The following is a 24,946-nucleotide window of genomic DNA, read 5'->3' as shown; positions in this document are numbered from 1 at the left end:
AAGTTGTTCTCAGCAAGGGCCTTAACCTTGCAGTCTGTCCCTGGAAAGCACCTAAAGAAATTTTGCTAGCAAAGCAAGCTATCTATCTTATCTCCATCTCCACAAAAGGCACCACAGGCTCAGTTCAAATCAGCACTTGCTAACTCTCTGAGTTGTGGATGTGTTGTTGTAGGAAAGATCTGACATTAAAAAACCACCATGATACCAATGAATTACTTTGCAATTTATCCAAATGGCCAACAGACTTGATTAAAAAACTAAAATCCATGCATCCTTTAACTCCGAGACTCTATGACGTTCCAAAAGTGCACAAAGATGGTGTTCCTTTAAGCCCAATCGATGCAATAAACTCTCCTACCTACTTATTGTCAAAAAATCTCTCAAAACTCTTACAACAACACATCCACAACTCAGAGAGTTACATTAAAAACTCCAAACATTTTGTGGAAAAGCTAAAAAACATCAATATATAGGATAATGATCTTCTAGCCAGCCTAGATGTCACCTCTCTCTTTACAAACTTTCCTGTAGTGGAGGTCATTGACATCTTAAGTACCTTGTTCCCACAAGATATAACCTCATTGTTTGCTCACTGCCTAAATTCTAACTACTTTTCGTGGAAAAATAAGATCCACCAACAATTAACAGGCTTGGTGATGGGGCACCCACTCTCACCTTCATGTGCTGACCTCTTTATGGAAGACTTAGAAAATAAAATCCTATCCCAAATTATTCCCAAACCTAAAATTTGGTTCAGATATGTGGACGATATCTTCATCATGTGGAACAACAACAAAGATGACCTACATGATTTTCTCAAAAAGATCAACTCCTTCCATCATTCTATTAAATTTACTCTGGAACTTGAAAGAGAAAAACAACTACCGTTTTTAGACATCTTAATCAAAAAACAAATTGATGGCAGTATAAATCTATTGGTGTACAGAAAACCAACCAATACAGGTCGCTACCTACATTTCAGCTCCTCTCATCACATCTCACATAAACTCAGCATTGTACACATGTTAAAGAAGAGAGCAATTCGCATCACAACAGACAATGAGACCCTTCAAGATGAGTTAACATTAATTTCCAACAATCTGTACTTGAACAGCTATCCAAGAAGACTAGTCAATAAAGTCCTTTTCTCTGAACTACCACAAAAAGAACAAGAAGAGATTCAATATATAAAAACTATTGCAATTCCATTTGTAAGTGGCATCTCCTACAAGCTTGCCAGCCTCCTCAAACAACACAAAATAAGAGTAACATTTAAACCAATAGAATCTATTTGTAAACTACTAAGATCTCCAAAAGACAACCACCCTTTCTATAAATATGCTGGAGTTTATAATATTCCATGCTCGTGTGGCTCCAGTTACATCGGACAAATTTCGAGAAACCTGGAAATCAGGCAAAAAGAGCACTTTGGCTATGTCAAAAACAAAAGACAGAACACTTCTGGCCTATTGTCTAATTTCTCTACAACTAATCATGTTATCGAGTGGGACAAAAGTTGTTCCCCTTACTTAGAGGAAGATTACCATTCAAGAATTTTCAAAGCAGCCGCCCGTTCTACTGTCAACCTTAACAGAAATCAAGGCCTAATACTCCCAGAGATATGGAAAACCCTAATCAAATCCTTAAAAACAAAAGAAATTAACTTTAATACAAACTACAAAAAGTACCTTAGCAACAGCTAGCTAATCTTGTACACGCAATACGTGTTTCACACACGTTCGATACTATTTTATTTGTAATTATTCTAGTAGTTTTTTACAGTTATTCTTGTCAGTTTTATAGTTACACATAATTGTGAGATTGTTTCAGCCTATATGTAAGTGCCCTGAGGATGCCAACAGTTAAAGTGTGGTGAAACTAGTTGGTTAAGTTAATAAAATTGATCAACACTTGATCTGTAAACCAAAAATATTATTATTAATTCTCATGATCAAGAAAATAAACCTTCATTATTTCTTATATCTATTTTACTGTGTTATTTCTTTTTTCTGGCTGCAATTCATCTGCTATTATCACTAATGCCTATAATTTTTGCAAGCTAGCAATTGCCAGATGCTAATTTCATAACCACATACTCATTTATAGAACTAGTTTGCAGTATAGCCATCAGTCTTAGGTGCTAATGAATAGGCAGATACAGTCTGATTTACTGTATTTAGCAATCTATGGGGCACTACCAATGTCTTATTGCCCATCATTTATTTCATATTTGAGAAAGAAAAACAGTTTTTAACAGTTTTTATTATTCACATCACGTATACAAATTATACATATTATACTATTCAATTTGTATAATTATGACAATATTTCACAATACAATTCAATGCACAGTACAATGTTATAAAATAAAATTCAAGTATTACTATTGTATTCTGTTGGTACTAACACTTAATTTGGCTATTATTTTATTATGGTTAATATGGTCAATAAAAAGTTTTCTCATATATGCAAGTAGAATATAATATATTTCTAATGGTTTCATAGTTATGATGATAAGTAACTGGTCTAGAGTAATGTAAGTTAGTTAATGCAAATATGTGTAACCAAGGGCCGTAGCCATACTGGTTACTAGAAAAGTAATTCGATCAAAACAGACACTGCGTCCAGGGACCACATCTAAGAGGGCTCCCTTACCAGTTATAATAATGCACATGTTGATATTTTAATACCTAATTGAATGAACCAATTAGTAAATCAATACCTCAATTATGATATATGAGTTATAATGATCTCTTATACTATACGGTTAAAATAATTGTCAACATTGTTTAATTCCATAAGGTAGCTTCTCAATCTTTTTCTGAATATATATTCTGAGGTTATAGATTTAATTTCATTCCGAAGTTTATTATAGCTAATCGTCGCAATGTACTCGAAAGATTTATGAAAAATTTCTTTGTTAGCCTTAGGTACTTCCAGCATGTTTCGACCACAGCGCAATCCATAATCTACATTATATACCCAGAAACTTTCAGTGTTTCTTTTTACATATAAAAGACAACCATAACGACATAGTTTCTGAAATGGTAGAATATTATGAATGATATACAGATCATTGGTTGAGTGTGCGAAGTCGGTAGTAGTTATGGCTCGAATTATTCTGTTTTGTATTCTTATTAATGGAAGCAGATTGTTATAATAGTCTCCGCCCCAACAACAGGTAATGCCATATTGAAGTGAAGAATTTATCCAGGAATAGTATAAACATCTTAAGAATGCTGCATTTACAAATTTTTTAACATAATATATTCTGTTAATTATGAACATAAACTTAGTTGTTAAGAAAGTGGTGTGGGAGTTCCACTTCAAACTGCTATCGATATGGAGACCAAAATATCTGACAGTTTTTTTTTTGATTAAGCTACCTTTACAATTTAGAGTATCACTACATTTCCTTTCATGCCATTTTATTATACTTCTGTTAATGTAAAGTACATATATCTCGTTTTGTCAGTATTAATGTTAAATCCATTGTTGCTAAACCATATACTTAGTTTTCACATATCGCTATTAATCCAATTTTTTAGATCTTCAAGGGTTGTTTCGGTGTATACTAAAGCCATATCATCAGCAAAGGATATCATTTTGCCAAAAAGTTTGTATTTACATAGATCATTAACATATATTATAAATCCATATTTTATTGTGTTTGTTGTGCTTTTAAATATATCATAGCTGGTATATTGTTTTCTGTTATTCAAATAGGATCTGAACCAGTCATTAGTAATTCCCCCTAATGCCGTATTTGGACATTTTCAATAGTAATAGGTCATGATGAACACAGACGAATGCTTTAAATATATCAAGAAAAACAGCTGCTGTGTGCATTCCCTCATTTATTCCACTATAGACCTTTTTATGAAACTCCAATAGCGCTTTTTCAGTAATGCATCCGGATCTGAACCCATATTGATTAGTTGGGTAAAAGGATATTGTATTTAAATAGCTATTTCAGCATTTTTTTTTTTTATCAGAATTTCTATAACCTTTGAGATTGTGGATAGTATAGATATTGGTCTGTAAATTTTCAGCATTGTTTATAAAAAAAATTTTTTTTTAACCTTTTATGGAGCATCTGTCACTGATTAATCATTGCAACTACAGCTGGTGCCATGAACAGACCTTTGAATCTCAACACTTAATTCAGACTTGAAAATTTTGTAGATAGCAGCATTTTAATTTAATATCTTTAATTTCTAAGTTAAATATCAGAAACAAACCATCTAGAAAAATCCAATGAAACTAATGGCTATTGATTTTATTAGGACAATATTTCATTTGTTCAGGGGCTTTGCTTCAAGATTAACTTAATAATTGGTTTTGACCAATTAAAAAGCTAAATGAAACATTCAAAGAGATTGGTAAGTAGTCAAGAGCTTTTAGTTACATAGTTACTATATGAGGTGCAACCTGCAGCTGAATAGGTTAATCATAAAAAGTGAAAAACAGAATACTGTCATTACTTTGTTACCAATCACTATTTCCATCAAAGCAGTCCCTTGCAAATTTAAACAAGTCCAGTGTTTTGAGCAGTGCTGGAAGTCTGTATTTAGTAGTGTGTGGAATTTGATCTAGATCTTTGAATCATTTTCAAATCTATCCTCTAAGTTGAAATTTCATTGGGGAGGGGGATGAGTTATGGGAAGCCAGATTTGGCAAGTAAGGAGTGACTGGAACAACAAGACCAGTCATGTTGTTCCTGTCAAAAATTGATGCAAAAACAAAGCAGAGGATGACTCTTTTGGTCATTTAAGTGAAAAAAAAAACTAGAGGGCGAAATTTTTGCTTGAAAGACTAATTCCTGAAGAGGAACTCCTAAATCGATGAAAACAATCATGTTCTTGATGTTTCCTTACCTATATTTCTTATAGCATGGACTTTTTCTGATGCTGTTTCTTTGTTTGCAACATTTCAGGACTCTAAAGCAGACTTATGAGTTTTAAAAGAAAAACTTGGTACAAACCCCCTCCTCTTTAACATCATTTTGAAAAGTGAACAGTACAGTACTAAGAAGTTAAACCAGCTTTACATGAAAGAAATGCAACAATCAAGAGTCTGGGGAATTTTAGGTACCATCTCATATTCTGAATGAACTAATGGAAGACAAAAGAGAATCCAGTGAATGAAATGGACAGCATCCACATAAAATGTTATCTGATAGTCAGGATTAAAAAAAATTAATGCAGGAATAAGTTTCTGGACAACTTTGAAGTTTCCTAGATTTGTTTTTATCTTGGACGTAAAACAGTGTGATATGAACACAAATCACCCTTAATAACACAAATTGTAGAATATTACAATACACTTTACAAATTTAGTGGCCAACATGGATGTGAAACTTCATATATATATATATATATATATATATATATATATATATATATATATATATATATATATATATATATATATATATATATATATATAGGATCTTCAATTAGATCCCCATCCACAAGAAATAACTACTGGGATTGAATTTCTAAGACTTGTGCTGAAATCTATGAGCGATGCAGCATATATACCAAATAAGCTAGTATGGAAAAAGATCAACTTTATTAGTTCTAGAATTCACTACTAGTTTTATATGCTTTTTGTATGCTTCAGGAGAGTTTACAATATATGTGGGACGAAAGAGGCATTTACTGCATACAAGCAAACTGTAATGGAATCAGCAGTTGAATAGTGGATGTCACAGCATACATATATAGCAAGAGGAATTATTTTAAAAACATAATATGCACCATATCCAAGGTCCACATGCATAAAGATGTCTGATGAATAATGCCCAGATTTGATGTAGGATGACTTGCTTTTATTGCACTTGGCACGTATAAATGCGTAACATTTCTGAAGCTTTCTCGAAGTCCTGAGAAAACAGTTATCCTCATATGGCATTTCTATTTTCTACATAGCAGAGGATAACCTTCAGTGATTATGTAAGCTATTATAGATTTATGTTTATTCTGTTTTTTTAACATTCAATCTGTTAGGATTCCAGTATTGTGAGACACTTCTTACTGTATTAATCCACTTAAATCTTTATCTTCCTCTGGATCTTTTTCATGCCATCATGGCAATATACATGTGTTTTAATAAACCTTTCCTCTCCCACTCTGGATTCCTGAATGCTAACAATGTCAAGATCCTTCCTAATATCCTCATTTTTTAATGTGATTGGGACATTGATGCCAACTGTTCACTTCCCTAATCTTTCTAAGCACTTTTACATATGTCATCTCCAGTTTTTGATCATAGCTCTAGGAATCATAAGTTAAAAGTGGCTTGAACACCATCTTGTATACTACTAGTTTACTGGTGCGATGTCCACATGGTTAGCCTAGTGGCTATGCACTTTGCAACCATATGCCTGGGGAAGGAGTGTCCTAGGTTCGATTCCTGCTGACAACGTGAGGAGCTTAAGAATCTTTCTCAGCCATAGCCAAGTTAGCAGGTCTTTGACAGCAGGGTTTTTCCTCCCAGTTTATCTTGGGTTTTTCATCCCATAAGCAGGCAAACCAGCCCCATGAACACACAGGCGACAGTCACAGCATATAGTATTTAATCCCTCATTAGGAGGGCTCAACCAGTCCTAAGGGCAGTCGAGGAACGGGGAGAACCCCATACGAATAAAAAAACAGTGTAATTTCTCGTATTCAATATATTTCAGTTGACCAGACTACCTACTAAACCAGTTTTACTAATTCTATTCTCTATTTCCATATTTATATTTCCTTCTTCACTAAAAATTCTGCCTAAACAGCTGAATTGTTTCACTTGTTCTGTAGATTTTCAATTCAATATGATGTTTTCTATTTTACTGCCTATTTTCACACCCAATTTATTGTAGCAGGTACTCTAGTTATGGAATCCTGCAGACTTGTATACTATATTTACTTAGGAGTATAATATCACCCGTATAAAGCAAAGAACTGAAATTAACATCTCCAATTTTGATAGCAAATTTAATTCCAATTTCCATCATAATGTGAATGATATGGATGAATCACATTGCTGATATGTACCCCAAGGTGGTAAAAACATATTAGCAGTGGAGATAATATATACCCTTGTCTCACGCCTGATTTTACAACAATCATCTTCCAGTCCTAACTGCTGACTTGCAATTTAAAGACTGTCTCTGTATAATGTTCCATTTACTCAATACAATTGTAGTGAAATGAACAGCTTTTCTCTTTGCACCTTGTCGTGCTTTTTTTTTTTTTCTGGATTGACCCCTAGATACAGATTCTTGTTATATTCACATGTTTATTTACTAACTATTTCTCTTAAAGTGAAAATCAGGTCCCAACAACCTTTATTTGACCCAAACCTAGCTTGCTCTTCAAGTTTTCTTTACACAATTTTTCTTCACCTCTTCTCAAGCATAGTTGCATAAATCTTACAAGAATATTCATTAAGGAAATTTCTCTGCAATTTACACATTCTTCTATTTCCCTTTCTATATACGGATCCCATCAGAGCTCTAATGATCTGAAATTCAACCCCCTGACTAGGCATTTATACCCTTCATATTTGAGTGTTTCTGGTCAAATATCATCTACTCCAAATACCTTTCTACATTTCATGATTGTTGTTGTTTTTTTTTATCACTTTTTCTACCATTTTTTAAAAAATTACAGTCATCAGTGAGATCTGGTCGACAGAAAATGATATTGTTACAGGGATAGAATGTAAAATGCATTGTATTTTCAGGGAAGATAGAGGGAATATGATCAGCTGAAAAACGACACCCAACAAAATCATTAGTTCAAAAGGATTCTAGGTTTTGGAGGAGATGGGTCATTTAAGTGTATCTGGTACAAAAAAGTTGACAAAATATATTGCTGGTTATTGCTATAGACCAGGAGATCCCACAGGAACCCTGCAGACCAAGCAATTATTATTGGGAACATCAACTATGAGACACACACATTGGAGGGAGGAAAGGGAATATGATAAGATGGTAGTGAAATTTATACAGTTGCTAAGGGATAACCCAAAACAACATGTTACAGAGGAGACCAGGGGTTTGAGAATGCTGGATCTGGTAACAGCATCAGAAGATATATATCAATAACCAAAATACTCTGCCTCCAACTGGAGAGAAAGACCATTTCCTTTGTCCAATTCTTGGACAAAGTTTGAACAGCTAAAGTTATATATTTATATATAATTTTATTTATATAATTTAATTTATATTATAATAATATTATATAAGTAATATAAGGGGTGTGGTTGGGAGGAACGGTGCCCCTGACCTTAACGCAAATGGGCTGAAATTATTGGACTTCTGCTGTACTAACAGCTTGTCCATAATGAATACCTTCTTCCAGCACCGAGAAGTCCATAAGTATACCTGGTACAGGGATACACTAGAACAAAGGTCTCTGATTGACTTCTTTATAGTCTCAGCAGACCTATTTTCCTCAGTGTTGGACGTTCGTGTGAGAAGAGGGGCATAATTATCAACTGACCACCACCTTGTTGTGTGCACTCTACGGCTTCAGAAACCAGATGCTACCATCAACGCTGGTAGGCCTAAGCAGCTATACCGCGTGAAATGGGAGACATTGGAAAATGAGGCTGTGAGGAAGAATTTTGCAGATGACATTTCCTCCAGGTTCAAAGAGATTCCCAAGCATATTGCAGATGTTGAGGAGGAATGGAAGCTGTTCAGAATAGCTGTCACTGCCTCTGCACTCTCATGGTGTGGCAATGGGCAGTGAGAAAAGGACACCTTGGTGAAACCAAGAAGTCCAAAAAACTGTCCGGGCAAAAAAGAAGTCCTACCTAACATGGCTTAGAGTCAGGTCACCTGAGATGCGTTTGCGGTATGCTGAGGCATGAAAAGCTGCTGCTAAGGCAGTAAAGACAGCAAAGCAGAAGGCTTTGGAATCCTTTGGAGAAAGATTAGATTCATCCTATGCAAATGCGAACAAGGTATTCTGCCCGAAATGCTAAAAGCCTTAAATCGAGACGGTGTTCTCTGGCTGACTCGAGTATGTCAGGCTGCTTGGATATCTGGGCGAGCACCAAAGCAATGGCAGACAGGCATAATAATACCAGTCTTTAAGAAGGGAGACCAAAAGGATTGCAGTAACTATCGTGGCATCTCTCTGCTCAGCCTGCCTGGGAAAGTGTATGCTAAGTGCTTGGAAAGACGGTGCAGGAGCTAGAAGCACAACTGACCAAATCTTCACTTTAAGGCAAGTCTTTAGAAATCTTGGGAATATGCCAAGAATGTCTACACATGTTTTGGGGACTTGGAGAAGGCATATGACCGGGTTCCTCGGGATAAGCTTTGGCAAGTAGTACAGGAGTATGGAGTGGATGGTCAACTATTAGCTGCCATCAAGTCCCTGTATGAATGTCCAGAGTTTTGTGTCAGGGTAAACAGCACAAAGTCTGAACCTTTCACAGTCTCTGTTGGCCTCCGCCAAGGGTGTGTTCTGTCACCCCTCCTTTTCATAATATTTATGGACTGGATTGATAGGCACAGCCGAGGCAGTGAGTATGTCAGAATTGGAAAATGTAGCATTGGACGTCTGCTTTTTGCAGATGACCTAGTTCTGCTTAGCTCTTCCACAGATGACCTCCAGCAGACCCTGGATAGGTTTGTAGCTGTTTGTGCAGACGCCAGAATGAAGATCAGTGTGGCCAAAACTGAAACATTTGTGGTCTCGAGACAACCATCCCAGTGCACTCTAAATGTAAGTGGAGTCCCAATGAGACAGGTGGAGAAGTTTAAATACCTTGGGTCCATATTCACGAATGATGGCAAATGGGACGTAGAGCTAGATATCGAATTGGCTTAGCAAGCTCAATATTGCAGGAGCTTGGCCGTTCGGTAGTATTGAAGCGGGAGTTAAGCCAGAAGGCAAAGCTGGCTGTTTTCAATACAATCTATGTCCCCATCCTCGCCTATGGTCATGATAGTTGGGTAATGACCGAAAGAATGCGGACACAAATCCAAGAGGCTGATATGAGGTTCCTTCGAGGGGTTGCAGGGCTGACAAAACTCGACAGAGTCAGAAGCTCTGCAATTCGGGAAACCCTCAATACTCAACCGCTGCTTCTCCGTGTTGAGAGATCACAGTTACGCTGGTACGGGCACCTGGTCAGAATGCCACAAGAGAGGCTCCCCCAGCAGGTCCTCTTTGCCAAGCCAGAGGGTGGAAGGCCAAGGACTCGCTGGATAGACTATATCCAAAATCTTGGGTGGACATGTTTGGGAATCCCACCAGAACATCTGAGCTTGGTGGCAGAGGATCGTGACCATTGGAAGTTCCTCTTGCAGCTTTTGTCCCCACAACCCAATTAGGAAGAGTGGGCCTTGAAGATGTATGTATGTATGTATATAAGTAATATAATTATATAGCTATAGTTATATAATTATAGTTTGAAAAGCTATTTTACTGAACAGAATAGCACATGGAAAACTGTTAAAGAAGTCGGAGCAAGTGAGAATGGATATGAAGTTGATAGTATGGAATGGATGGTGTGTGTGTGTGGGGGGGACTGACAGATAAACGCCAATGAGTAGTATATGGTGGAGAGGAATGTAGGAGAATGAGGTTGATTGAGTACTCCAGGGTTCTACATTAGGGTCACTACTCTTTTAATTTGTATATTAATGATATGGGGAAGATTTAAAGGGGATATTCAGTTTGCTGATGATGCCAAATTGGGGTGAGGGCTAGTTGATAAAGATAAGGTAGATATGCTGCAGGATGATGATTGTTAATTTAAGATTGCAAAATGTAATGTGTATGCACCTTGGATTGAAAAGGTTACATACTGAATATTGCATTGATAGTACTTGATTGAAGGAAAGTAATGAGGCTAGGGACTTGGGAATATTGGAGGCCATTGCCAAAGTTAAGTTTAGAACTACAGATGTTAAAAAACATGCTAACAAGTAACGATAGTGAGGTTATTATCCCTCTATATAAAGCTATGCTTCGGCTGCATCTTGACAGTACTACACACATTTGATCACCTGGATTTCTTGGGGATAAAGTGGTACAGATTTCAGAAACAAGGGAGTGTTCTGTGGAATGCTCCCTATGAGAATAAGTTGAAGGCTTGTGGGTTACAAAGTTTAGCAGATAAGCAAAGGAAAAAAAAAAAAAAAGGGGGGGGGGGACATGATACAAACATAGGGCATGGAAGGAATGTTATAAAATTGATAGAAAGGAAACTTTTCAATATATAACAAATATATAGAAAACAAAGGCTCATCTTGGTTAGTTGTGTAAGAGTGTGGTTAGTAGGGTGTGCATGGAGAGTGGTGAATGAGTGGAATGGATTGCCCGAATTAGTTGCGCGTGCCCTAGCATTGAATAAGTTTAAGGAGAAGTATGATATGTTTTATGTGTATAATAGTTAACATAGGACTCCCACAATAAGTCTCTGGACTCCAAGGAGATACCATATAACAATAATAATGTTGATGGTACCAAAATCTTGAACTCTGATGGTGCTAAGTTGGACTTCGCTGTAGAAGTAGAATTTTTGTCTGCACTTGTTCCTTATGAAAACAGTAAGGCCTTATTTAACTAGACAACACTCCAGCCAACATTCAATTCTGTCATGTTGTACCATCATTTTATTTTGGTTTAGCCAATAAGAAAACAATTTCACTTAAATTCCAAACTGATAAAACATCCTTGTTTGTTCAGTATGCAGTTAAATACCTATTAATGGGGTGAAGAATGAGAAAATGAGGATTGGACATTAGGTCAGAAGTCATGATAGGTTCTGCACATTCCTTATGTCTCATAGAAGATACCACCAAATAATCCAGCTTTAACCCATGATTGTGTGCATGTAAAATAAGAAAATCATTTTTAAGTTCCATCTTTTTTTTTTGTTTACATTTTCAGTTCTACATAAATGAATATGTAATTTGGTTCAACATTAATTTTGAAAGATGCAGTGTACTATTTTGTTTATTTTCTGCAAAACAGTAAAAGAAGGATCGTTTTGACAGTAGCAGAAAACAACATTGATAGTATAACGCTTGTTTAGGACATTTTAGCAATTTGTAATGCTATTACATCAAAAATATAAAAGTAATACTGAAAAGCATAGAATCCAAAGACTCATCATGGAGGACTGAACACTCAAAGACTACAATGACTATGAAACCTTGCGTTAAAGACGATGGTGAAGCACTCGACCCACAATGCATGCCACTCATTAACCACCAGCCAAGCAAAATATCTTTTCACTTCCTTACATGACTTTTGTGGTTCCAAGGGATGACCTCTCATTCTTGTATAACCTATTATACTATACAGTAATTGCCCTGTGTTTGGTATAAGCTGATGAGAGGAGCATACACTTCAGAATCATATCCTACTCTTCCTCTTATCCTCAATACTTCAAGTCCTGAGACAGTTATTTGCCTCTGCACTCTCTCCAATGTTTCCCTATCAGCAATATAGCCAGTGACCTGATCTGTGCACAGAAATTCAAATGAGACCTAATTAGCACCTTATAAGTGCAACTATCACTTCCTTATCTCTATATGTCAACATTGCTCACATTATAACTGTAGTTTTTTGAATAACCCTTAGGACTTTTGCAATGTGCCCCCCCCTCCCAACTTCAGTTTCCTACCTACCAAGATCCCTTGTTTCCTCTACTTCTAGAAGAAATGTGGTAAATCTCATTCCATCTTAGGCAAAAGTTCATAACTTGACACTCAACAACACTGAAATGATATTCCCATTCTCAAAGCACCAACCTATTCAAATCCACTTGTAACAACATCACATTAGAACTTCCTGACATTACTCCTAATTTAGCATCATTAGCAAACAAATGAATATCTCCTACCAGTGATATATAAGTTAAACAGCGGTCTCAAAACAACCCCATTGGACCCAACTCGTCACCTTCGGGGTACTGCCTCTCCATGCATAACTTGCTAGCTCCTATCAGTCAACCATACCATGTAATCAAGCTACCAAATGACTATTCATCCCCATCCTGCTCAATTTCAACAGTTTATCATGCAGTGCTTGATTGAATGCATTAGTAAAATCCAGATAAACGATGGCATATAAGCATCTCCTCTGTCTGATACAGTAGTCACCTTATTATAAAATGTAACCAAGAATTACATTTTATAATAGGGTTACTCATGACTTCCCATTCACAAATCCATGCTGCTCTCTCAAAAGATTCTGAATTCTCATCAATTCAGGTTTGTATTCTGTCTCTAACACATTTACCACTACACTTGATATTATTCTGTTGAACAATCAAGTCAAAGGCACTACTAGCTCTTTTGCACATTCCCATAGTATACATGATGATTAACTTTGAGGATATTTAATATTCTAAATACTTCCCATTCTTGAACTGTAAGTCTTCCTTCTTATTACTATTCAACATGACTCTTAACCTCCATGAAATACTTATTGAACATTTCACTAAATCTTCAGCAGATGCGACTCACATTCCATCTCCGGCAACTAAAATCAGTCTTCCGTATTCATTCTTCTGCTAGCAACATAACTGAATAATTTTCTTACTTTCAGTCATAGCTCTCCCCTCCTATCTCTTTTGTCTGTTCAAAAAATGCTATAACCATGTCTCACCAACCAATGATCTGTGGATTGACTAATCACTCAAGGCAACAAACTATGCACCCTTATCTTTGATACTCCTTGCATTGGTATATAAGCACAGCAGCCTTCTCCTGATTCCCTTCCCACAATTCTTTACCCCATCATTCAATCTTTTGACTCTGCTGCTCCCATTGACACCATCCCTATATTCCCATCTTGTCTTCCTTTGTCCATTATATCACACCAATTCTGGTATCTTACATTCACATTCCCACCATCTAATTCTTGTTTAGAATTAGATGGTGGGAATGTGATCTTGTCTACTCCTCTCATCAACATTCTACCCAGCTTCACACTACCACTCTCACTCAAATGAAGACCATCTGCAGAAAACAGCTCTCTCCTACCTTAAAATTTATCCCATACATCCACATACTCAAGTCCTATCTTACTGCACATTCTAGCTATCATGCAATTTGTGATCACTGCTCTTCTTCTAGGCTCTCTACCATCATACACCTTGGAAATGCACTCACGATTCACCCTCTCACTCTTCTGCCTTCATTGTTTCTAGCAACACTCAGAAATCACTTTTCTCAACCAGTTAACCCTTCTGAATTTCCTTTCCTCTCTCCACAGTCTCAGCCACTCTTCCTATCGTTGCTCCTCTCAGACATACTTTTGACACCTGCTCCATTTTCAAATCTTGCACCATAGTTCCCAGTGCTACATTACAGGAAAACCTTGTTTAACACGATTAATTAATCCATCAATTAATGTGCGTTAAGCAAAATTGCGTTAAGCGAATACAATAAACAATAGGAATAATTATAATTCATCCATAAGTTGGTGTAAATTTGAAAAAAATTACAATATAAGCTACTAGAAATAAAATCATCAAAGTTAAAAATCAACTGCTTAAATTTTTATTTAATGTCTAAACATTTGATTGAATTACTTTTTTATAAAAAAAAAATAAGACATTTGAATAGTGCTCAACTTTTTCATCTTGTCATGCAATTTGCGATAGCTGGCAACTAGTTTCTCAAGATTTCAGCAGACTTTGAAGCTTATTTCATATCAAGATCAGCATTGAACAAAATTTCCTTAGCATAGCTTCTTAGTAGTAACATTCTCTTCTTGTTTGTACTAATTATCTTCTTCATATGCATGCTGTTCTTCTAGCTGAAGGAGATCATTCTTGATTAACTGTTCTGAATGGGAATTGAGCAAGTTTCTCACATGTTCATTAAATCCAAGTTCTTTTCCAATTGTGCAGATTTCTTCAATAATGTTAGATCTTGGATTTTGTGCACAATAAACTAACATAGGCTTGAGTTTAAAGTTGCCTTCTGCACCGTAAGATGATCTTTAGATACTTTGTATCCTGGTTGAGATGCTTCGGTTTTAGCTAGGAAATCAGCATACAATTCCAAAAGAGACCAATTTCGTGGATGTTGAATATTTGACAATCATCATAATCATCCTCCTGAATTATCCTTTGCAATTCTTCATGAAACTTGGCTGCAGAATCTTTATCAGCACTAACAGATTCCCCAGTTATTCTTATGTTATGCAGTCCAGCTCAATTTTTAAATGGTCAAACTATCCTAAACTCTCAGTAAAGCATTCATATTCCTCTTGAAATCTGTTCTCTTTCAATGAGATAAAAATATTGAGAGCTTTTGCCTGAATATTCCTTGTACTAAAAGGTATTCTTTTTTGGTTAAAATCATTAATCCAGAGTGATAGGAGACGTTCCATCTCGATCATTAAATGGCTTCTATTTCGAGTGATCTGCATGCTTAAAGAAGCAGTAACAATGTTTCCTTGTCCTTTATGTTCTTTGCTCTTATTTAATATAGTCCGAACTGCAGACTAGCTGTATCCCATATCTAGAACAATCGTATTACTAGCGCCATTTTCATGTCTCTCAATGACTTCCAGCTTTTCCTTTAATATAATTACTTTTCTTCTCTTTTTTTATTACTGCCGTTTTCTTTATCAGTCTTTCTCTTTTCTATATCAGGGGTTGAATATAATAAAGCCTTATAGATATCTAAATTAAAGCAAAAGAACAGACTTTGCATGTGCGCTTGCGATGATAGCTTTGAGTCAACTGCCGAGTGTCGCCAGCCACCACCTGCAGTACTGTTACTGCCCACTACATTGACAAGTACTGCCACTCACTGCAGATTGGCGAGAAAAATTTTTCCATAACATAACGCTAAAAAATCGCGTTAACTGATTAATCACTTGCTTAAAGGGGAAATTGTATCATTTCACTCAATCGCACTAACTGATTATCACGAATATTGAATTCGCATTAAGCAAGGAAAGGAAAAGCAAAGAAAAAAAAAAAAACTTTTGCTGTGCTACAGAATAAAAGCTGGTGTGACCTTGTTTTCAGTACAAATAAAGACAGAAAAGCAGGGCTTCTAATTTCTTCTGATTTTAAGAAACATCAAGACAGTTACCATAAGGATAACTAGCTTGTGGCAGCTGAAATGCTCACTCATTACAGCAATATCCTGAAAAAATATTGAAGTGTGTGTGTGTGTGTGTAATACTGTCTATTTATAAATGAATTTATATCTTAAGCCGAAAGTACAATAAAAAGTTAATCTAGTTAGAACCTCTCCTCACTGTTATGAAAAATCAGTCTGTGGATCCAAAGTTCTAGGTATGTCAAAATATAATTCTCACAACTGATATATTCTTGAAAATTATATAAATATGAGACATTACACACAGAGAGAGAGAGAGAGAGAGAGAGATTACATAAAAATAATAAAAAAATAAAATTACTTCATACATTTTCCTGGTCTCCTCCATCTGGGCAGTGCATTGTTTCTATAGAGATGACAAAGTTATTTTTCATATAATCAGGATTCTAAAAATTAAAAATATTATGCATTAGAATGTTCTATCATAGTTTTAAAAACAATATGATACCTTCAATACAATTTGTTTTTATTTAGTGATGCAGCAATTATTATATCATTATACTTATAAATTTTTTGCTATAAAAATAATGGTAATAATTTTTTCAGATATATTCCGCATGGCCAGGCGAAAAGTAAAATATGTATCTCCTCGCTATTTGTTCAACTTAACAGTCTGCAGTTTCCTTAACACAAAACAAAATGCTGTATGAGTTTAAAGTTGCCTTCTGCACCTCCTAAGAAATGTGTAAGATGATCTTTAGATACTTTGTATCCTGGTTGAAATTTACTGCCACACAAGGTGGATGGACTAGCCAAGTGTTTGAATAAATAATGATAACACTGGTCATTTCATCTTGATGTTAAAAATAAAAATTAAGCTAGTGTGTGTGCATGCACACACGACCACAATGTTGATTCTTCTAGCCTGGATATTGCAGAAACCAAGTGTTGAACATATTTCCTTCATAGTTAACATGTTAATTTTATTAAGAAGGTTTCTAATTTTAAGTTTGAAAAAATTCTTAATTTATCAAGTTCAACAAAGTATAAGTAGATAAAAAAGTAATTATGCCACAGAAATCAAAAAGTCGGAAATTTTTCAAGGCAGTAGCTAACCCAGAAGCTCAATGCATTAAATGTTCAAACGTATGAAATAAAGACGGAGACACTTGATCCATCACATTTAACTAAACATAACATCTTGCAGAATGATACTGAAACACAGGAAGGTAATGTTTCTAAAAAGTCCAAACAACTGACAGCAATTTTGTTAAAAAAAACTTTTTGAAACTGTTTCTTAACTAGTTGCTCTTGATAACATATATCAATAAAAGCAATTAGAAAATCAAACTGAAGGAGATGTGATGAGGTTGATTCATAATTTTTATGACAAGAAAACAGAGATGACTTATTCAAAGCAAAATTGTGGAAAAATCAAAGGTTCTGTCACCCTTCATGAATGGGCCAGACATTATTTTGCTGTTAATCTGCATGGAGAAGAAAGCAAAAATTATAATTTTAGTTTGGTTCAAATTTATAATTTGTGTTCAGCATTTCAGTATCAATTTGAGAAGCATGCTGTGTGATCCATCAGAAACAGTGCTGGCATCATGGTGCATTATCATCATGAATCACTAGTTTTGTTTCATTTATGCCTACACCATATAATACAATGCATTTTGTGTGCTTTCTCTATTAGAAAAAGACAACTTTTGATGAAAATGAAGATGAGAATAGCTTTGGTGATTTAGAAAATGATTTCTCAGACAATAACAAGGAAGAAGAATTCAAAGTTGACAAAGTAGAATTAGCAGTCTCACAACCATATTATGAACGTTTCAAACATTTTCATTTAAGTATTTTAAGACTTAAACTGTATGAAAAGCTTTTGCAACAACAAGTAAAATGTCTTAACTCCCATGTTATTTATTAAGTTATGGAAGTTAAAAGGCTTGTAAATCACTGCTTGATATGGTTTCAACATTCTTAAGACTATTTTTAAGTTTACTGAAGAGGTTTTTAATACATTCACATCAGGGTGATCATCATTCTCTCTCTCGCCACCTCCCTAACTATCTGGCAGGGTAAGAAAGAATACTGTATCCCACAAAAATTTCTTGCTTGCATTTTGGCAGACATGCCACGTATTGTGACAGTTCTTTGATTGTAAATTTTAGAAAACAATTATTAAGGATAATACTATATTTGAATTACTAAAAGATGTAAATATGTGAACCATCATTAATAAGCAACATAAGCAGGGGCGGCTCATGCATAGGCACTGTAGAACTGTAGAACTCCCAGTATTTCTTGATATATATAAATATATTTATTAATTTATTTATATTTGCTTGTAATATTTAATTTTATCATCAACAATCCTATACAATTCTCTTATTTTGTAAAAAAAAATAAAAAAATAAAAATAAAAATCCATCTTATAGCACTTAGGAGGGTGAAGGATGATAGTGGCACTGTGTTTTCCACAGTGTCATATTGCTATGCACGCAAGCATATGCACATCATAGTGAGATGCGAGCTATTAGCGTAATGCGGCACTGTCTGTCGCACAGTTCCACTGTGGTTTATATGCAGTTCGTGCCAGTAGTAGTGTTCGTAGTGCTTATCGTGTTTACTCCATCTCTTTAAATATTTGGACATTACAATTAAAGACATAACATTTGTTATAGTAATTTTTAAGTAAGTTTGAATTATACTAAACTGTATAATTTTATCGATAATAAACAACATTTTTTCATGAAAAAAAAAAAAAAAAAAGAATATATTTTATTTGTAAGTAATTTTGAATTATACCAAACTAAAACTTTTACTGATAATAAACAAAATTTTTTCATGTTTAATTTATTTTTAAAATTTTTACCATAATTTTGATATTTTATCCAAACATGATACACTGTACTTACAATATGTATCTATATTTCAAAAGTTGCAGCACTCCCACGATTTCAAGTCACGAGCGGCAACTGAACATAAGGATGGGAAATTAACAGAGAAAGAACAAGTGTGAATAGAAATACTTTAATTAGTGGGAAACGATTATTAATAATTAACATTTGTGATATTTTATGTGCATCCTATAGGAAAAGAGATTTGTTTGAAAAGTATAAATAATTAAGCAATAATAAACAGCTGCTGTATACGTGTGTTAGCTCAGTAAAGAATGACAGGGAGAGACTAATCCATAAACTAATAATGTTAATCAGATAAGTCATTCAGGAATGCTACATGTTGGTTGATGGAACAAAAAATCGTGTCTTGTTATGCCATTATATGTATTTATTTCCAAGTTTTATTTATATTCTCTTGTCTTCTAACAAATTTCTTTTGTTTACTGGGAATCAGTATACACTTTTTACACAATGATATGATACACAATTTCCAATTATTAGAGATATCCCCTTTTGCAGATCCTACGTTCATTGCTTCAGATGCCATACTGCAGAAGCAAGAAAAATGAGATAAACGGAATGACACTTCATATTGAAAACACTCCCTCCCACAGACTATGCTGCATACATGTATGCAAGCAAAACAGATTTATTGTAACATTAAATATTAATGTTTAGGACAAATGAACATATTTGTCCTAAAATCCTCTTTCAAATTTTTAGCTATTTATAATGCAGTCACGGATAAAGAAAGCTCACAATTTATGTAAAGCAAATATATGCATAAAAGAATATACATAACTTGAAATCAGTTCAAATTAAATGAGATATTCGATATCATCAAGACACTTCACAAATGCTAATTTACAAATAATTCTACTGAAAAAGTTGCAACTAACATAGAGTATAAGTTTTGTGGCTATTCAACCACACAATACAGAATCAGCACACATGCACTAAAGCTAGTTCCTGCCAGCAGTTTGTACACATGCAAACACTACCTGGCACGAACATGTTAAACATACTGAATATTGCAAATTTAATTAAGTACTTCAACATTCAATTGCCCATGGTTTAAATTCATTAAAGTATTAAATTGACTGTTGAGGCACTTTGTAGACAAGATGCAACTCTTTGTTCAACAGACTTGGCAGTTAACTTCATGTTAACAAAGTTAAGGGAAATTCAAGATGGCTTGGGCCAAGAAGTGTTGTTTAAGATGGAAGTTGCATAAAAGAGCACAGAAATAAAAACTTATAACGAAAATATTGTTGAAACTAATTGAAGAATAAAAAATTTTACTGACTGAAGGAAAAGTGATCAAGAATGCCTTATTTAAAAATGCAAAGAAAAGAACCGAAAATGTCTTCCTCCACTCAGATGATCACCTGTGCCAGAGACATCACCATAAGATTCCATGGCCAATCAACTGAAAGAGTGCAGTTTTCAAAGTTTGATATCTTTAAAAAATGCCAAATACCAATAAATGTTTGTGGTTATTTCACAGTCCAGAGGTAAGGAACTATTATGGAAAGTTAGGAATTTCTATGGAAATAATTTATTCTGCACTACACATAGCAATTTTCATGTTCATGCAAAATAGGTTAAGCACTCTCCCCCTCATCCTTCCCATCTTGTTTGTTCTTGTGAATTGAATGAAACCATCACATTCTATTGCTATAATGATTCCTCACTCTATCAGTCTGGTCTCACTAATGCCAATAATTTTTGATCCTGCTACTAATGTTAAGAACTTATTGCATTTATTCCTGATATTTCTTGTACTAGTGTCCATGTATGGCAGCAAATTTTAGACCTAGTTCTTACTCCTACATATGGAGGTAGAGAATTAAAAAGCTCAAGTATCACGTTCATTATACTTGAATACTAACAAGAACTTATCTCTTCCTTTAGCAAAACTGAAATGTATAATGAAACTTTTTTCTCCCACATCTCAAAGAATTTCACTATTTATAGAACTTTATAATTCAAACAGTTTGTTGCAAGTTCATGCATACGCATGCTTTGAAGAATGAGTTTAAAATATTATTATTATTATTATTACATAACACCTCCAGGAAGTCCAAGGACTCATCGAGGGAGGGTACCTGCTCTATAACTCTCCATCTCCACCAACCGCAACTACATTCATCATCTATGCCAACGCCATCTACCACCAGTACTAGTATCTTCACAGACATCCATGCTCATAGCAGGATTCAAACCCACAGCCCCAAAAGGCTGTGGGTTTGAATCTTGTCTAGAGAGCGGATATGCTAACCACTCGGCCAACCAGGCAGACAATATAAATATATTGCCATAAACATATAAACATGCAATCATATTTGTTTCTATGAGCTGCTTAGTGACCATATTTGTTTCTATGATCATAATCGAGTTCGAGAAATAGAAAAAGAGACCAACAGACTTATTGCGAATGTAATTCTTATGTTCAAGGAGAATGTTATTGGATCCACCCATCTATCCACAGTAGGTCCAGCAGCAAACACAAGGACCATTATACAATCTATCATGTACACTCAGTGCACTATAATTCATCTCCCACAGTGGCTAACAGTATTTCTTTGGATGTGAGCAGCATTCTGATAAAATTTTACCTTCCCAAGAGAGACATTCCACCAAATGAAATACAGCTTTAAAAGTAGCAAAAATTTTATAACCAAAATAAGGGTAATGCAATTGTCACAATAGATCAAATAGAATATAATAAGAAAATGGACAATCTTATAAAAGACTCTTCTACTTAAAAATAAATACAAAATTAATAACGGAAAAACTCACATAAAAAAATTATTTAATAATATAATTTTCGCCTGCATGTCACAGGCATCTTCAGTACATTTTAAGCTAAAATTAAACAATAACTGACAATTCCAAAAAGCGCCACCTAAGTAGCTAATGTAAGATAATGGTGAAAATTATACTATTAAATAATCTTTTTACGTGAGTTTTTCCATTAATAATGGAAAAACTCACGTAAAAATTAATTTTGTATTTATATGTCTGCTCACGGTATTCCCTTATTAAAACTTACTCTTCTACTTACCAGGTTACTGAACAAGATTCCACTAACTCTCAAATAATAAAAATGTGTATAAATTATGTTAAAAAAAAAGTTAAATCTTGGCCTAAAGAAATTAGGGGAAAAAAAAAAAAGTCTTATCCCGTTAAAACAATCTGGGGTGTATGCAGTCCCCAAAATTCACGAACCTAACATCAGTTCAACCTGCAATTTAAAAATGGACAACTACATCTACCAACTTGTCAAACAGCAAAATCACTTTCCCTTTTGCCAGGCAACTCTCCCTTCTTCATTAAAAGTTCTATTCACTTTACTTTTTTAATCTTATTAGAAAAATTTTACCTAAAAAATTCTAATATCATGATCCGCTTTGATATTACTTCATTCTTTGCTACTGAGACTCCTTAAACTTAGCTACATTTCCATCTTGAGATATTTGAATTATTCAAATTACCATACGCTTAAGGATAATACAATTGCAGTGGTGGTTTCCTCTCCTCCCTGCCAATTTCTGTATGGAATTTCTAAAAAAACAAGTATTTAACACCAGTACAAACCAACACTCTGGCTATGCTATGTAGATGATGTGGTTGCTAGCTGGCCTCAAGGTCTGGACATGTTATGCATATTTTTAACATATTTAAACAGCCAACATTCAAATATACAAAAACAAGTGTTTTCCTTTCATAGACAGCTACTGAATGATTTGTTATCCTTCGATATTTATAGGAAACCAACACAGAGTGATTGCTTTTGTATCTTCCAATGTATTTAGATTTCCTATAAATACAGAAAGATAATGAAGCATTTGGAAGCTGTGTAACTAGTATGTCTAAGAAAGACAAACAGTTGTTCCTTTTTCCATTACTATAATGTATTTTTGAATGTTAGCTGTTTGAATGTGCTAAAACGTATCTAATGCATCTGAAACTATGAAATCAAATAGCAAACATCTACATAGTGCAGCCAGACCTGTTGGTTTGTGTGTCACAACAAAATTAATTCCCACCTCCCTATAATCCAGAGTACACGTGAAAAAGAGATCTAAAGTTCTTCACAAATACCATCCTCATACTACTTTCAAACCAAATATCAAACTCACAACCTTCATCCATTCTTTGAAGGAATCCTCTTGTTCATCTTGAAAGTATAAGGTTTTTTGTGTTTGCAACAGTCTACTCTGGACAGACTGGTAGATCTATCTGGCTTGAACTACATCCATGATCATCTGTATTACAAGTCAGAACTGACACGCTCTGAATACTCCTTTCCACAGAATTAAAAATGGAAGATAACTGTGCTGTGAATAAGATGCAATAGGTCTGATAGACCATTTTTATCAGCATCAAATATGAAACATTTCCCCTGACCTCAATAAGTATAGCTGCATTAAACTTGCTGGGAAATAATCATTCTAAGACCACATTTAAGCTTAACTTTTCAAAATTAACTTGTACTTTATCTGCCTCTAGAAAGTAGTTTGATAGGACATTACAATCAACTCTTGCTATAGAACACCACAATAACAAACTTATTCCCTATAGCAAATTATTAAAAAGTCCCAAACAAAGTTTTAATAGGGTACAATGCTATGTTAAAAAAAAAATTGTTGCAAAAACAGTTCAAATTGTAACTGAAAATAAACTACAGCTGACTCTCTGTTGTAAACTTCTGGGGATTGACTGTGGTTACTTTTCAGTTAAAATTTGAACTGTTTTTGCAACAATCCAACTGAGGTGCTGTGTGTCTAACCACAGTTGTAAAATAACAACTTTGTGCTCTGAAGATGACTAGTTTGAAATGTAGCAAAACATTACAAGCCTAATAAATTATTTTTTTCTTCTGGTGTTGTTTATAATGTAAAGCACTAACAAGGATATATGCATCTTTGATGTTATTCATCTTTTATATGTATCACATTATGAAAAAAATGTGACATTAAACTTGATATCAAAATCTGAAGTACTCAACTGATACAACATTCAACTAAGCAGAACAGCTGTGTGATGTCAGAAAAAAACAGCTCAGATGAGCGAATGTAGGAAGTGAAAATTATGATAGTATGGCATAAATAAGTTTACTAATACACTTAATTATGTAGTACCAGCACGTTTTTTTCTAAAACAACAGATGCCAATACACATTCTTTGCTAGCAGGAAAAGCTGAAAATCAATACCATACTGCATCCATATGTCACACGTTCATAAAGATGCTGGCAACACTGTACTGCTGTGCAGTCAAAAAAGCACCGTGTAATACTATCATAGCAACATATCCCTTGAAGATATATATCAGAATTTGATGGCAGTAAGAGCTGAACCAACATATTTGATATACAGCTTCCTCTTATAATTTAAAGTAACACAACAGTTTAAATGACAAGTGATTAAATGAAGCATACATATTAGTTCAGGATCTAAGAATCTGTTTCAGATTTTACTAACTTGCAATGTAACTAAATTCAATCATATCAAATTCAGTTGAACTAGGATGCTTAATTTCAGTACAGTTAAAATGTGTGATATTTAAAACTATCATTTTGTTTCTGTCTTTACAACTTAATATTTCTAGGTTCCACTTAGTGGAATCACACACACACGCACAGTACTACTGACAGTCACAGTAAACAAATATTATGGAGAAACTCATCATAATGAACAGTTTTGGAGCATGAAGTATGATGCTGTCTGCAAATAAATGCAACTTGACTGCATTGTTGCTAGAATAAAACTTCAAAATTTCTTTAGCAATTATAACAGTTTATAATAGAATGAAGTGTGTGTGTTTGTGTTTTAACATGCATCTTGTCAGATGTCTTCTCCTTCCCGGAGGTTGACTACTATGAGTTTCCACCACATACGGTTTTGTGCTTCTCTTTTGCATTCTTCATAGGACAAAAAAGGTTTTTAACATGTACACATCTACTCTAATTACTTCAGCAGCAT

At 34.6% G+C, this 24,946-nt stretch overlaps 1 protein-coding gene across 1 annotated transcript in view; it reads right to left on the bottom strand.

Annotated features, from left to right (window-relative positions):
* The window catches only part of LOC150097905 (phosphatidylinositol transfer protein alpha isoform-like), a 193,685-nt gene that overhangs the window by 51,976 nt on the left and 116,763 nt on the right, over nt 1-24,946 (bottom strand). The window contains exon 6 of the mRNA XM_090406086.1: nt 16,417-16,494. Within this exon, the coding sequence (XP_090262212.1) occupies nt 16,417-16,494 (78 nt within the window). The remainder of the gene's footprint in view (nt 1-16,416; nt 16,495-24,946) is intronic.

The sequence above is a fragment of the Typopeltis vanoorti genome, chromosome 16, assembly GCF_054136105.1.
Source record: "Typopeltis vanoorti isolate ZY-2024b chromosome 16, IOZ_Tvanoo_1.0, whole genome shotgun sequence".
Lineage (NCBI taxonomy): Eukaryota > Metazoa > Arthropoda > Arachnida > Uropygi > Thelyphonidae > Typopeltis > Typopeltis vanoorti.
The sequence above is the reverse complement of the archived record's forward strand: the minus strand, read 5'-3'. Positions and strand labels throughout refer to the sequence as shown.